This window comes from Pongo pygmaeus, chromosome 1 (assembly GCF_028885625.2).
Source record: "Pongo pygmaeus isolate AG05252 chromosome 1, NHGRI_mPonPyg2-v2.0_pri, whole genome shotgun sequence".
Classification (NCBI taxonomy): Eukaryota; Metazoa; Chordata; class Mammalia; order Primates; family Hominidae; genus Pongo; species Pongo pygmaeus.
In genome coordinates this window covers 12,416,811-12,432,472 of record NC_072373.2, presented here as the reverse complement: position 1 = coordinate 12,432,472, position 15,662 = coordinate 12,416,811, and the positions used below count along the sequence as shown (strand labels likewise).

Here is a 15,662-nt window from a genome sequence, read left to right as displayed (position 1 = left end):
CAATTTTAGACAATGATCGTAGCTTTCAAATTACATCCCATTTAAAAAGCAAAGAACAACAACAACAAACAGTCTCAATCTCTCCCTCACTCTCTCTCAATCTTTTATAGAGTCTGCTGTGAAAGCTGAGCTAGCAGTGTTCACTTGATAATGTCTGAAAAATGGTGATTACCATATAGCTCCAGTAATTTACTCTTGCAAAAATTAGTTGTTCGCTTGCTACTGTGTGCCAGGTGTTAGATGTTTCTGTAGTTACAGCAGATTCCAAGACAGAAAAAAAAATAGTCTGTATGAGCCTGTTTTGAGTTGCTATAACAGAATAACACAGACTAGGGAACTTATTAGAAACAGATATTTTTTTCTTACAGTTCTGTAGGCGAAGTCCATGGTTGAGGGCCTGGCAGGTGGTGAGGGCCTTTTTGCTGTGTCATAACATGGTGAGAGGCATCACTTGGAGACAGAGAGTAGGAGCGTGTCAACTCGGATCTCTCTCTCTCTCCCTCTTTTTTTTTTTTTTTTTTTAAGATGGAGTCTCATTCTGTCACCCAGGCTAGAGTACAGTGGCACGATCTTTGCTCACTGCAACCTCTGCCTCTCGGGTACAAATGATTCTCTTGCCCTAGCCTCCCAAGTAGCTGGGATTACAGGCATGTGCCACCACGCCTGGCTAATTTTTCTGTTTTTAGTAGAGATGGTGTTTCACCATGTTGGCCAGGGTGGTCTTGAACTCCCAACCTCAGGTGATCTGCCTGCCTCAGCCTCCCAAAGTGCTGGCATTACAGGCATGAGCCACTGCACCTGGCCTCTCTCTTTTCTTATGAAGCCACCAATCCCATAATGGGGGCCCCACCCTGCTGACCTCATCTAACCCAAATTACCTCCCAAAGGCTCCACTTACAAATACCATCAACACATGAATATGGCAGATTAAGTTTCCAACACATGAACTTTGGGGGACATGTTCAACCATAGCATTACTTAAATAAGACTTTTTATGTATTTATTTTTCATTTCCTTGAGACAGAGTCTCATTCTGTCACCCAGGTTGGAGTGCAGTGGCACGACCTTGGCTCACTGCAACCTCAGCATCTCAGGTTCAAGCGATTCTCCTGCCTCAACCTCCCAAGTAGCTGGGACTTCAGGCATGCACGATCACACCTGGCTAATTTTTGTACTTTTGGTATAGACAGGGTTCCGCGACATTGGCCAGGCTGGTCTTGATCTCCTGGCCTCAAGTGATCCACCCGCCTTGGCCTCCCGAAGTGCTGGGATTACAGGTGCGAGTCACCATGCCTGGCCAAATAAGACTTTTTAAATAGAATAACAGACATAAAAGCATGCAAGGCAAAAGGCCACACATTGAACCAGGCAAAGGTACCTTACCTACTGATGGCAGTGGTGGGCTGTCCAGAGCGGCTGCTGCCATGGTGCCAGCTGTGGCAGGCAGGCACGAGTGGTGACAGCAGGAGCAGCTGTGGGAGCAGCAGTGGTGGCCATGGGTTCCTGTGCTCTGTGTTCCCCATGCCCTGTGTCCCAGAGGCAGCTGACTGTGCTGCCCACTCTTGTCTGGCCAGAGCTGCATGCTCCACAGAGTCTGTGGGAGCCAGGAACAAGTGAGAACCCTGCCCCTTCTGAGTTGGTGAGGCAGGAGCTCCCCAAGTGCAGCTGCAGCCATCCCACCATCGCTGCAGACCTGGCATCTCTGCACTCTCTGGTGCCTGGGAAGGTCCCCTGCCTCTGTGATGGGTTGCAAGTGTCTGCTCCCTCTGCCTGGCTTCTCTCCACTGTTGATGCCCACTCCAATCTCAGAGCAGAGTCAGGGCCAAGCCTGGGGGCTGTTGCAGCCTGGTCAGCTGAGCACACACCTGGGGCAGTGCTGACACACTAGCCCCCTGCTGCCTTGCTCTCCTCCAGACTTTGGGCACTGACAAGCATGGGAGGGAGGCTGAGGGGGTGCTGAGGACAGCTGGGTGCTGGCCTGCAGGTGCTCCTTGGCAGGAACAGCCTGGGCACCACGAACCACAGCAGAAGACAGATAGGCTCCTGGGTGGAAGGGGGCTGATGCCTAAGAAAGCCCCACCTTCAAACTGGGGAGGGCCTGAAGCCTAGGGGCCAGGCCCCCAGTCCCACAGACTGGAGGGGGAACTTGTGGTGCTTTACCCTGGGCCCACACACGAACCAATCAGCACACACTTCCTCCCCTCTGAGGCTCATAAAAACCCCAGACTCAGCCAGACTCGAACAGAGGGCAGAGAGAAGACAGATGATAGGGAGAGGACAGGACAACCAGCTGCAGAGGAGAACTGCCCACCCCAGGGTCTCCTCTCTGCTGAAAGCTGAGGAGATGATGGGGGACCAGCTACAGAAAGGAACTAGACAGCTGAACACTCGTTGGGGCACCCTGGCTATGGAAAGGAGCTGCTCACTGAGGGTCTTCTCTGAGCTGTTCCATTGCTCAACAAACCTCCTCTTCATCTTGCTTATCCTCCACTTGTCTACGTACCTCATTCTTCCTGGATGCAGGACAAGAACTCAGGACTCGCCAAATAGCAAGGCTAAAAGAGCTGTAATATAAACAGGGCTGAAACACGCTCCTTGCTTGCCACATTGCAGGTGAAGAGAAGGAGAGAAGAGCTGTGGCCCCTCAGGGGGCCCAGACATGGGAGCTCCCCAAGCCAGGGTTGTAACTCCCTCTTTGGGGCCCTGCAGCTCCTGGCGTCTTCAAGCTTCTGGGTGCCACTGCATTCCCTGGTCCAGCTGAGGAAGCTGCTTGAGTTGCACCTGGTTCAGCCACAGCCTCACAGAGATCTGGCACCCATGCTGGCACCTGGAGCAGCTGGCGTGTCTGACTGTGCACAGTGGCTGGACCCCATGCTCGCTCACATACCCCTCGTCGTTCTATGCCTGACTCACACTCTCCCTTGGAGGCATGGGATCCAGGCCAGTAGCGTGAGCCGAGTACAGCCTTCCAGGATGAGTGGGCTCAGCGGGCCTGAGCAAAACCCGGGCAAAGGCGCCACTGGCCACAGAGGTTTCTGGCCAGAAAAGCATAACTGCAAGAATCCCATAACACTACTAGAGCTCAGGAAAGTTTTGTACTAATATTCTGGGGATGATGTTTGGTGATCTTCTTCTAAACAAGCCATGTAGGACTATCTCCCATTGAAAATGTAGCCTACTTAAAATTCCAGGATTTAATGTTAAGATGAATTTTGTTTAAATAGAAGGATGCAGCAACATTTTATAAACTCATCTCATAATGTAAACTGAGGCCAGTAAATCTCAATAACAATTGAAATTATAAGCAATTTGGTGAACCCATTTTTCTGGGGAGAAAATGCTTTCATCAGCTTCCCAAAGAGTAGTATTAGTGATTAAGAGCATGAATGCAGGACACAGTTTTCCTGGGTTTGAGGTCCAGCTGCACCATCTATTAGAAGTGTGACCTTGGACAAGTCATTTAGCTTTTCTTTGTCTTGGTTTTATCACTGGTAAAAGAAGGACAATAACAGCACCTGGCTTATAGAGATCTTTCTCCATCACACCCATCTTGTTTTTTAAAAATTTTATTCTTTAATTTTTTTTGAGATGGAGTCTCACTCTGTCATCCAGGCTGGAGTACAAAGTCGTGATCTCTGGTCACTGCAATCTCTGCCTACTGGGTTCAAGCAATTCTCATGCCTCAGCCTCCCAAGTAGCTGGGATTACAGGTGCTCACCACCATGCTCGGCTAATTTTTGTATTTTTGGTAGAGACAGCGTTTCGCCATGTTGGCCAGGCTGGTCTCGAACTCCTGACCTCAGATGATCCACCAGCCTCTACCTCCCAAAGTGTTGTGATTATAGGTGTGAGCCACCGCACCTGGCCCCCATCTTATTTCATAATGATATGTTTGATTACTGTTTGTCTTACCCACTAGGTTGCAGAATCAGTCTGTTTAATCTCATCATTTTAGCCCCAGTGTCTGACATCACAGTCTCAATAAATATTTTGTTAAATACATACATACGTAAGTCCCCCAAATTTATAGAATTTCTACTGTTGGATCTATAAATACAAGAATACCAAGAACACCTTTCTTTTAATGACTTTGAATTATGTTCCAAATACGATAGATATTCTAGGTTTCAACTTGTTTGTCTTAATTGAACCTCACCTTCCAGGCAAGGCCAGAAAACAATACTGGCTACTTCCCTTAATTCTTTTAAATCACCTCTATTTTTAAATTTGTTGTCTAGAGGCAAACAAAAGCAAGCTACCAATGTGGATTAGATTGCTGAACATTTTAATCATTAAACATTAATCTCTTTTTGTAGTTATGAGAAGAGAATTTGTTCTCAATGAACTCTCTACAATTTAAAAATTATTTTTGGTCAGGTGCAGTGTCGCATGCCTGTAATCCCAGCACTTTGAGAGGCTGAAGTGGGAGGATCACTTGAAACCAGGAGTTTGAGACCAGCCTGGGCAACATAGTGAGACCCTGTCTCTATCAAAAAAAAAAAAAAATTAGCCAAGTGTTATGGTATGTGCCTGTAGTCCCAGCTACTTGGGAGGCTGAGGTGGGAGAATCACTTGTGCCCCGGAGTTTGAGGCTGCAGTGAGTCATACTTGGACCACTGAACTCCAGCCTGGATGACAGAGTGAGATCCTATCTCTAAAAAATAAAAAATAATAATTAGTTCTGATTTTCCTCCATGTTTATTATCTCCATTTCCAGGATTCAAAGGTAAGACTTTTAAAAGTGGTTGTAAGAGTACTGTTCCCTCCTATAGCTCATTTTTCAAAGTAAAATATTTTAGCAGTTATCAAGTTTAGCTCTTAGTTTACCATTTTAAGCTGATTAAATACCATATTCTTGCCTGTTAAATAAAAACATTTGGCTGTATTCTTAGGCAAAACCAAACCAAACCAAAAAGGCCACCAAAAAATTCACAAACCAAACAAAATCCACAAACCAAACCAAAACAAAAAGAAAGCAAAACCAGTCACCCAGTCACACCTTATTTGGATTTTCTGAAAAAAAATCCTTTAAAAGTACTTGCAATTAATCCTATAAGTGCTCCTCCCACCTTTATTTTTTGGATACTGATATTTTCAGTATTTGGAAATAAAGTTTTGCTTACTCAACCCCTAACTTATGGTGTTGGGTGCTGGCACAGAGCTCCTGAATCCCCACTCCAAGACTCCTCAGTTATATGAGGCCTTGGCTCTTTCTTCTTTCTTCTTTCTTCTTTCTTCTTTCTTCTTGTTTCTTTTTTCTTTTCTTCTTCTTTTTTTTTTTTGTGACGGAGTCTTGCTCTGTTGCCCAGGCTGGAGTGCAGTGGCACAATCTTGGCTCACTGCAACCTCCGCCTCCTGGATTCAAGTGATTCTCCTGCCTCAACCTCCCAAGTAGCTGGGATTACAAGTACCTGCCACCATGCCTAGCTAATTTTTGTATGTTTAGTAGAGACACAGTTTCACCATCTTGGCCAGGCTGGTCTTGAACTCCTGACCTCGTGATCCACCCGCCTTGGCCTCCCAAAGTGCTGTGATTACAGGTGTGAGCCACCATGCCCAGCCTTCTTCTTGTAACTTCTTTAAGCCTCAATTTCTGCTCCTCTAAAATAGGGGCAATTATATTGTGAACCCAAAATATCTGAGACGAGTCTCAGTCAATTTAGAATGTTTATTTTGCCTACATTAAGGACGCGCCCATGTCACAGCCTCAGGACGTCCTGTTGACATGTGCCCAAGGTGATCGGGGCACAGCTTTGTTTTACACATTTTAGGGAGACATGAGACATCAATCAATATATGTCAAATGTACATTGGTTCAGTCTGGAAAGGTGGGACAACGCAAAGTGGGAAGGGGACTTCCAGGTCATAGGTAGGTAAGAGACAACTGTTGCATTCTGACTAGCCTTTCACCAAATACACAATTTACAGGAATAGTCACTTACGCCTAGTCTGGCTTAGTGAGACTATAGGGCAGAGCAAGCAATCAGATGTACGTTTGTCTCACACGAGCAGAGGGATGACTTTGAGTTCTGTCTGTCCTTTGAGATTTTCTTGTGGGCAAATTGTGAGGGAGGGAGGTATATAGTGTTTAAAAAATCTTTGTAGCTATCTTATTTAGGAATAGAATGGAAGGCAGGCTTGCTCAATGGAGTTCCCAGCTTTAATCTTCCCTTTGGCTCAGTAATTTTGGGGTCCCAAGATTTTTTTTTTTTTTTTTGAGATGGAGTCTTACTCTGTTGTCCAGGTTGGAAGAGTGCAGTGGTATGATCACAGTTCACTGCAACCTCTGTTCCCAGGTTCAAGGGACTCTTCTGCCTCAGCCTCCTTAGTAGCTGGGGCTACAGGTGCACACCACCATGCCTGGCTAATTTTTGTAATTTTAGTAGAGATGGGGTTTCACTATGTTGGCCAGGCTGGTCTCGAACTTCTGACCTCAAGTGATCCACCCATCTCGGCCTCCTAAAGTGCTGGGATTCCAGGTGTATAATCTGCACTTGACTCCAGGATTTATTTTCGTTTCACAATATGAACCCTGTTATAGGGTGAAGATTAAATATGAGATTGTACATAAGAATTTAGAAATTCATCTGACAGTATATGTAAGCTAAAATCCATTTTTGCATTTAATTTTAGTCCTGTCTACATTTAGGTGCTAGCATAGTTAGCTAGGTAAAAGATGAACTGTCTTTGGATAATTAAGAATGCTTCTGTCCAGGTGAAGTTAAAAAAAAAACAAAAAAACCTTCTGTAGTCCCTAGAACAGGTGGCACAAATTCAGGCAATTGATACCCTCTGGTGTCAAGTCTTACAGAGAGAGACAGCAAGTCTCTACCTCAGTGCAGGAATAAAGGGAGAGCGAGACCTTCCAGGGCTATTGGTTACAATAAAATGACATTCCTTTTTACCTTGTACCTGGTGCCAGGGCCATATCACACAGATTCAAAATTCAGCTCATTTAGTACAATCCATATGGGTAATCATAACGGTTGTTGACCTATGTGATAAGGCCCCTCAACCATCTGAATGGACTTCCCGCTCATCTGAATGGACTTCCCGCTCAGCCAGGGCACTCTTAAAATGTAACCTGAGGCCAGGTGTGGTGGCTCATGCCTGTAATCCCAGCACTTTGGGAGGCCAAGGCAGGCAGATCACCTGAGGTCAGGAGTTCAAGACCAACCTGGCCAACATGGTGAAACCCCATCTCTACTAAAAATACAAAAATTAACTGGGCATGGTGGCACATGCCTGTTTAATCCCAGCTACTAGGGAGGCTGAGGCAGGAGAAACGCGTGAACCAGGGAGTCGGAGGTTGCAGTGAGCGGAGATTGCACCACTGCACTCCAGCCTGGTGACAGAGCAAGATTCCAACTAAAAAAAAAAAAAAAAAAAAAAGTAACTTGAAAGACTGGTTCAGGCCATGAACAAAAGTGAGGGTCTGGGCCATGCCTCATTATACCTCTCCGGCATTAACATCAGCACAGACCTTAAGTCTGATAAGAGGCATTTACAATCTATTCTCTCCGTAGCCTGCTACCTGAAGGCTTCCTCTGCACAATAAGAACTTTGGTCTTCACAATCCTTTAACCCAGACATTTGCTTTCTATTGATCCCAGGTCTTTAGATAAACTCAACCAATTGTCAACCAGAAAATTTTGAAATCTACGTACAACCTGGAAGGCCCCCCACCCCCACCCTGTGCCTGGCTTCAAGTTGTTCCGCTGTTTCCGAACTGAACCAACATATTTCTTAAATTGTGAACCAAACCAATGTATTTCTTAAATGTATTTGATTGAAGTCTCATGTCTCCCTAAAATGTATAAAACTAAGCTGCACCTCAACCACCTTGGGCACCTGTTCTCAGGACTTCCTGAGGGCTGTGTCATGGGCCATGGTCACTCATATTTGGCTCTTAATAAATCTCTTCAAATATTTTACGGAGTTTGACTCTTTTTGTCAACAATACTATGAAGGGATTTGACGGAAGGAAATAGCGGGGCTCACCTTTGTAACAGGGATCTTCTGGGGGAAAACCCGTGGTCACCCCAGTAGACTCCAGAAGTAGTACATCCTTGTTCCAGATCTGGCCCACAGTTTATATTTGCAAGACTCTCGACTAGCAGGACACAAAGAGCCACCTAATGGGTTTGACACAACCACCAAGACCAGCGAATAATGCATAAAGCTGGAATGTCAATTTGCTACTGGTATCAGTAGGAGTTGGATATTTAGGTTCACTGATCTCCACTTCTATCTATGAAGACAAATCCACAGGGAAAGAAGTCCCAAATCACCAAGAGGTTGTTTGGACCCTAACCTCTAAACAATGGGTTTGTGTTGGATGAGTTTAGTGAGGATGAGCTTAATGAGGGGGAAAAAAGCAGGCTAGCAGGCTATCACCAACTTAAAATAGCAGGTTCTCTCCTACAGAGATAGAGAGACTTGTTAGTCCCAGCCCATCCACAGATATAGTTGTATTAGTTTCCAAGGATTGCTTTAGAGTTTCCGAGGAAGTACAAAAACTGAGTAGATTAAAACAACAGAAATTTATTACCTGACAGTTATGGAAGCAAGAAGTCCCAAATCAAGGTGTAGGCAGAGTAATGCTTTTTCTGAAACATACAAGGGAGAATCCTTTCTTGTCTCTTCTAGCTTTGGGTGTCTGCTGGCAATACTTGGAGTTCCCTGGTTTGCAGGTGCTTCCCTCCAGTCTCCACCTTTGTTGGCAAGTGGCTCTTTTCTCCTCGTGTGTCTCCCCTTCTCATAAGGACACCAGCTATGCTGGATGATGATCTCATAACTAAACTAACCTGCAACAAACCTATTTCCAAATAGGGTCATTAAGGTTATATTCTTTTTTTTTTTTTTTGAGTCTGAGTATCTCTCTGTTGCCCAGGCTGGAGTGTAGTGGCTCAATCTCTACTCACTGCAACCTTCACCCTGCCAGGTTCAAGCGATTCTCCCACCTCTGCCTCCAGTAGCTGGGATTACAGGCATGTGCCACCACACCCAGCTAATTTTTGTGTTTTTCTTTTCTTTTTTTCTTTCTTTTTTTTGAGACGGAGTTTCACTCTTGTTGCCCAGGCTGGAGTGCAATGGCACAATCTCGGCTCACTGCAACCTCCCCCTCCCGGGTTCAAGTGATTCTCCTGCCTCGGCCTCTCGAATAGCTGGGATTACAGGCATGCACCACCACACCCGGCTAATTTTGTATTTTTAGTAGAGACGGCGTTTCTCCATGTTGGGCAGGCTGGTCTCAAACACCCGACCTCAGGTGATCTGCCCACCTCACCCTCCCAAAGTGCTGGGATTACAGATGTGAGCCACCACGCCTGGTTAATTTTTGTATTTTTAGCAGAGATGGGGTTTCGCCATGTTGCCCAGGCTGGTCTCGAACTCCTGGCCTCAAACGATCCACCAGTCTCGGCCTCCCAAAGTGCTGGGATTGCAGGTGTGAGCTACTGCGCTCAGCCCAAATAGGGTCATATTCTGAAGCACTGGAAGTTAGGGCTTCAACATATCTTTGAGGGGGACACATTGCAACCCATACAGTATTCTTGGAACTTTAAATTGCGTTTTTGTAGCAGAAATTCACTGCCCCTTTAGGCACTATGTATTCCTCTAATCTTATTTGTTACTCTTTTATGACTTTAAGAAATACAGAATTTGGTCAGTTTTAGCTGAGAAAGTAAACTTTGATGACTTGCATCAAACAGGGACTGGCACACAACTCCTGGAATTTCCAGTAAGAGAATGTGAGTAGGGAGACAGTTGCCGACTAGGTGCCTGAAAGATCATTTTTCAAGAAACACGTCAACAAACTTTGAGGGATACATGATAATTAAAAAACTAGCTTCAACCTGGGAGGCAGAGGTTGCAGTGAGCCGAGCCGAGATCGCGCTAGTGCGCTCCAGACTGGGTGACAGAGTGAGACTCCGTCTCAAACAAACAAACAACTAGCCCTTATAATCTTTTTTTTTTTTTTTTAAACAGGTGCATCTTTACACAGTTAAATTTCACTACTTCTTTTTTTGCAGATAAAAACTCAGGAGTTGAGAAATGAATAAATATAATAATAAATATGAGAAAACCATCATGATTTATCAAGCCTGGATAAATAATTTAATAAGTTCAGCATAGAAGACCTTGCTTTTTTTTCTTTCCTCTTTTTCTTCTTCTTTTTTTTTTTAAACTTATTTATTTCAATAGGTTTTTGGGGAGCAGGTGGTGTTTGGTTACATGAATAAGTTCTTTAGTGGTGATTTGAGAGTTTGGTGCACCCGTCACCCAGGCAGTGGACACTGCACCCAATGTGTAGTCGTTTATCCCTCACCCACTCTCACCCTAGCCCTTATAATCTTAAGATTTTTGGCTATTTAGGACCATCTCATTCCTCCCTCCCTTCTTTGTTGCATTCTCTCTCACCTACTCCATTCCCCCCACCTTCCAAGTAAGACCAGATGGTCTTGGTAAGAATGTGATACACATTATAATAATCTTTCAAATCTTCAAAATTGAGGTATAATTACATACGGTAAAACGAGAATGGCATGCAAATTTGTGCCTTTTTTAAAGCTTAGTAAACGCCATAATTTGGTTATAATTTTTATTTTTCTGGATGCATTTGCTTTTCCTTACATCTACCATGCTCAGCCTTACAGAGATTTTTCTAGATGAATTTGCTTTTTCTCACATCTACCATGCTCGGCCTTATAGAGCTGCCCTTTATTTTAGAATTCCCTAAAGTGCTTACAGAGCTGCCCTTTATTTTAGAATTCCCTAAAGTGCTGTGTTGTACACAGGGAGCTTCTCCTCACTGGAACAACCTTACCTGGCACCACTCTTCCTTCAGGACCCAGATTCTTCTTTGAAACCTTTCCCTAGCCCCTTTGAATACTGCAGCTCTTTTAAAATGTATGTGGTTCTTTTTTCCCTGTTCAGTTATTAATCTAATTAGGTTGTGAGTTCCTCCTCCAAGAAGGAGGTGAGGGTGCGATGTAGCTTGTCTGATTTTGCATTCCAAGTGTGTACCCCAATGCCTGACACATAGTAGGTGCTCAATATATGTTTACTGTCAAATAAGTGACAATTAACACCCCAATATGGTAATTCAGAGTTTTCATAGCGCGGTCAAACGATCTCATTTAACGCCTACTACAACCCTAAAAAATTCTAATTACTACCATCCTATCATTCTTGTTTACAGAGTGTGGAGACTGAGAGGTTAACTGTCTTGCCCAGCGCCAGTCAACAGCAAAACGGAACTAAAATTTCAGGCTCGACACCACACAGCGTGTCGAGATCAGCACGAACTTGGCGTTGTGACTTTTCCTTAGAGGGGCCACTTCGGCTTACACTTCCGGATCCTGGGCAAAGAGGCTCGAAAAGCCCCCGCGGGGAACTGGGGAGCGGGACTACATCTCCCAGAGAGCCCCGCGGCTAAACCACAGGTGATTGGTTGATATTGACAGCCAATGTGGCTGCGAGGAGCTCGTGCAGACCAATCACAGGTCGGAAGGGGCGGGACCTCCCACGCCGAGGATAGCGTGAGCGCAGAGCTAACCGCGCTCCGAACGGCCCTAAACATCTGCGGGGCTTAGAGTCGGATGCCACGTCGTCCTCCTCTCCAGGTTTTCTCTTGGGTCCTTTTCCGTGCCCTCCCGCGACTCCGCCTCTGGCCGCGCGTGTCTGGCTGCTAGGCCGACACCAAGGACTGGCCGGGTACCCGGGAAGAAAGCACGTGCTCCAGCAGTTGCCGCGCCGCGCGTCTGCCCGTCAGCCCCGCGCCCAGCCCCGAGAGAGGCCCTAGGGCGCTGCGGGCTTTCGGGGTCCGCAGTCCCCCCGCGACGCGAGCCAACGGGAGGCGTCAAAAGACCCGGGCCTTGTGTGGCAGGCTCGCCTGGCGCTGGCTGGCGTGGCCCTTGGCCGTCGTCACCTGTGGAGAGCACGTCTTCCCTGCCGCGCCCTGTGCGCGAGGAGGAGACTCGACAACATGTCACCCGCGCTCCAAGACCTGTCGCAACCCGGTAACGCTGCGACCCCGTCTGCGTGGTTCGGTTGTGTTTCTTAACCCGTGCTGTGGCCTCCTAATCCCTGCGGCGATTCCCTTCTGCGGCGGGAGACGCCCGGCGGTGTTTCCCCGCGTTCGGGCGGCACCTTTAGAACTTAGCGCAGGAGCCCGGAGGGCCACGTGTTTTGCTCCACTCTTTCTCCGACCTTCACCTCTTCCTCCCCAGGCAAACCATCAAAACCTGCAAAAAGCGCCCTCACCTTGCCCCCGAAACACATTCTTAATGTCACAGTAACTAAACTTTCTAGTTCGACGCAGCATAAACCAGCTGGGCCCTCTGGAAGTTTTTTTTTGCATGGTGTGACGCTTCCATTCGTAAATATGTATTGCGCACCTACTGCGAAAGAAAGTTCGGGCGTGGAGAGACAGACGAGGAAACTCAGAGAACTATTTAAAACCACTGCATGGAACTTTTTGTTTTCTGCTTCTACGCACGCTGCTGCAAAACTGCAATATGCATAGACTCACTATGTTAAAATAGAGGAGCAGGCCCCACCTCCAGATACCGAAATGGGACGTAGTAATTTCAAGCGATTCTGATGTTGGTGGCCCTGGGATCAACAGCGAGAAAAAGCTAGTTTAGCACAAGAACTGAACGTAATGTTAACTTTATAATGAGCTCTAGATCTCTAAGATCATGCCTGATTGTAATTTGTGGACAAATACACCGGTAAAAACGTGTGAGGAGATGTAGAAACGAGAATTAGTGATAAGTACAAAACAGTAAACATCCTATGACATAGTGGGGATGTTTAGCTTCAGGAAGAGAGGGAATACTAAATTCGTAACGCACAAGGAAATTTATCAGAGGTTAACTGGTGACTTTATTGATTCTTGGGTTCTGATAACGGGACTGATACAATTGTTCTTGAAACTAGTGGAACTGTGGCTGAGAAACATATCATTGCTGTTGTTAAATAAGATATAAAGCTCCCTATGAGAGGTTTATATCTTATTTAACATATTAAATAAGATGTAATGAGGTTATATCTTATTTAACATTAAATAAGATGTAATGAGGTTACATCTTATTTATATTTAATATTTAATTTATTTAATATATTAAGATGTAAACCTCCCTATGAGAGATTTATATCTTATGTAATAAATGATCATAGGGAGATCATGTATTTATTTGGAAAACATCTTTTACTCATGATTTGTGGCCTCCCCTTTCCCATTTAATTTAAACAAGTAAAGTTATTTCCCTTTCATCTGAATTTCGGTGTCATTATCAGGAGCAAAATGCCACTGAAGACTTAAAATACTGTGACTAGTGAGTGATTTTTTTTTTTTTTTTTTTTAAACAGAACATGAAAGGAAAATTGTTGAATGTTTGAATCTAGCTTAGTCCCCTCACCCCCAAGGCTGGCTTCTAGAGTTGATCACTGACTGGAGTTTAACCAAGTCTAGGGCCTCTGAAGTTCAGAATCAGGCCGGTGCGCCTAGAAAAGACCTTAGATGTAGTCCAGCTTCTGTCTATGTGAGCAACTTTTATTGAGATTAGAATCAGGTTTTAACTTCCTAATAACCCTTAGTAATTTACTGGCGTACAATCTTAATGAAATTTTAATGGACAGCTGGGAATTCCTGATTCTCAAGGTTGGGCCTTAAAACTAAATGTGACTTCAGACCATGGGTGTGTGCCCTGGGGAAGGAGGATGGTGGGCTAGCAAATACATCTTGGGAGAAAATTTTAACTACAGCTTCTAAAGGTTTCTTGGTTTCATCCTTGCTAAGTACTGTGAGTGTTATGTGGAACTCAGTTGATGAGTGATTAATGAAGGAATGAATAAATAATCCAGTGAATTGGTATCAGCCTAATTCTTCTCTGGCTTATTAAAATCAAAGGGGGAAATAATATATATTAAAAATGGAATACTGCACAAGCAAAGAGATGCCCATAAAGAGGCTGAGTGCGGTGGCTTGCATCTGTAATCCCAGCACTTTGGGAGGCCGAGGCGGGCTGGTCACCTGAGGTCAGGAGTTCGAGACCAGCCTGGCCAACATGGTGAAACCCCATATGTACTAAAAATACAAAAATTAGCCAGGTTTATAGCGAGTGCCTATAACCCCAGCTACTCAGGAGGCTGAGGCAGGAGAATCGCTTGAACCCTGGAGGCGGAGGTTGCAGTGAGCCAAGATCGTGCCACTGCACTCCAGCCTGGGTGACAGAGTGAGACTTAGTCTCCAAAAAAAAAAAAAAAAAAAAAAAAGTGTAGCAAGTCTGTGCAAACTAGAGATCCAAAAATGAAAAAGAGAAGTAAGATTGTAGTAAGATTGTTTTTAATAAAGCAAAGAAAGGACAATGCTGAGAAAGCATTGGGATCATTTGACTATAATGCAGAAAATAAAAATGTGCTTTTGCTGTATGTGTTCCCCATTTAGCACAGTGGAAAGAGGGGTCCTAAGTAAGTCAGACCTACTTGGGGTCATTTTACCTTCAGAGCAGATGTGTTCTTGACACTGCAATTTAGAACTTCCATGCACATGTTAGGACTTTATTTGTTTAGGCCTTCATCTTGTCATTCTTTAGGCTAGTTCTTAAAGGTGGTACTAGCTGATCTACCCCCTCCAAATCTGACTAGGGCTTTTTACCACTTATTCCCATGTTTATTCTTTGGAACACTTGCTGTGAATCAGAATATTGTTAGCTAGAAAATAAGATGTTAATGGCAGGGAAAAACCCCCCACAAAATATATTGGCCAAATCCACTCAAAACGAGAAAATACTGTGTGATCTCTTAGGCTCACTAGCCAGGAATGTTCCTTGGGACTCTCCTCTGCACTACAGTTATTTACATATGCTTACATACATTAAACATAAAAATATTTCTGAAATAGTGTTATAACTAGTCAGCTAAATGAAAGAACTGCAAAACTATATTCTTATATTTACTGTGAAAAATAATCAGAAAGAATCTGCTTTATTTAGAACTTGACTAGTCAGTAGTTAAATATACAGAATGTTCTAGACCTAATGAACTGAATACAGATAAATGCAATTTTGTTGTTGTTTTTCTTCATGGAAGAGTGACATTTCAGTAGATCCCCACTCTGCCAGGGGAAGGAATTGTCAAGGTGACTTATTCTTTTGAGCAAGTTCTGATAGTAATTAGAAACCAGTGAATTAGAATGGTAATTAAAGCCAGTGAAAAATGACCTACTGGAAAAGCTGGAGGAATACAGAAGGCTAAAAATAGAGAACACTTAATACCAACATTTTCTGAAGGAAGACTTCTTAGTTTCTCTAAATGGGAAATCTTACATTATCCTCTAAAGGAGAAATAAGCAAGTAGATAATGAGGAAGCAATGGTGTTTTTTTTTCCCCCTTTTTCTTGAGACAGTCTCATTCTGTTGCCCAAGCAGAGTGCAGTGGTGTGATCACGGTTCACTGCAGCCTCGACTTCCCAGGCTCAAGCAGTTTTCTTGCCTCAGCTTTCCTAGTAGCTGGGACTACAAGTGCATACCACCAGGCTTGGCTAATTTTTGTTTTTTTTTTGTAGAGATGAGGCCACTGTGTTGCCCAGGCTGTTTTCGAACTCGTGGACTCAGTGATCCACCTACTTCGGTCTCCCAAAGTGTTGGGATTAC

General features: G+C 44.6%; 1 protein-coding gene across 4 annotated transcripts in view; it reads left to right on the top strand.

Annotated features, from left to right (window-relative positions):
- The first annotated feature begins 11,516 nt into the window (after positions 1-11,516).
- MTR (5-methyltetrahydrofolate-homocysteine methyltransferase) overlaps positions 11,517-15,662 on the top strand; it is a 107,130-nt gene continuing 102,984 nt past the window's right edge. The window contains exon 1 of one of the 4 annotated variants that reach the window (XM_054470540.2): positions 11,517-12,023. In XM_054470540.2, coding sequence (XP_054326515.1) covers positions 11,990-12,023 — 34 coding nt within the window. In that variant the 5' untranslated portion in view covers positions 11,517-11,989. Of the gene's footprint in view, positions 12,024-12,045; positions 12,665-15,662 lie in introns of those variants that run through there. The other 3 variants (XM_054470688.2, XM_054470580.2, XM_054470614.2) reach the window with 3 other exon arrangements.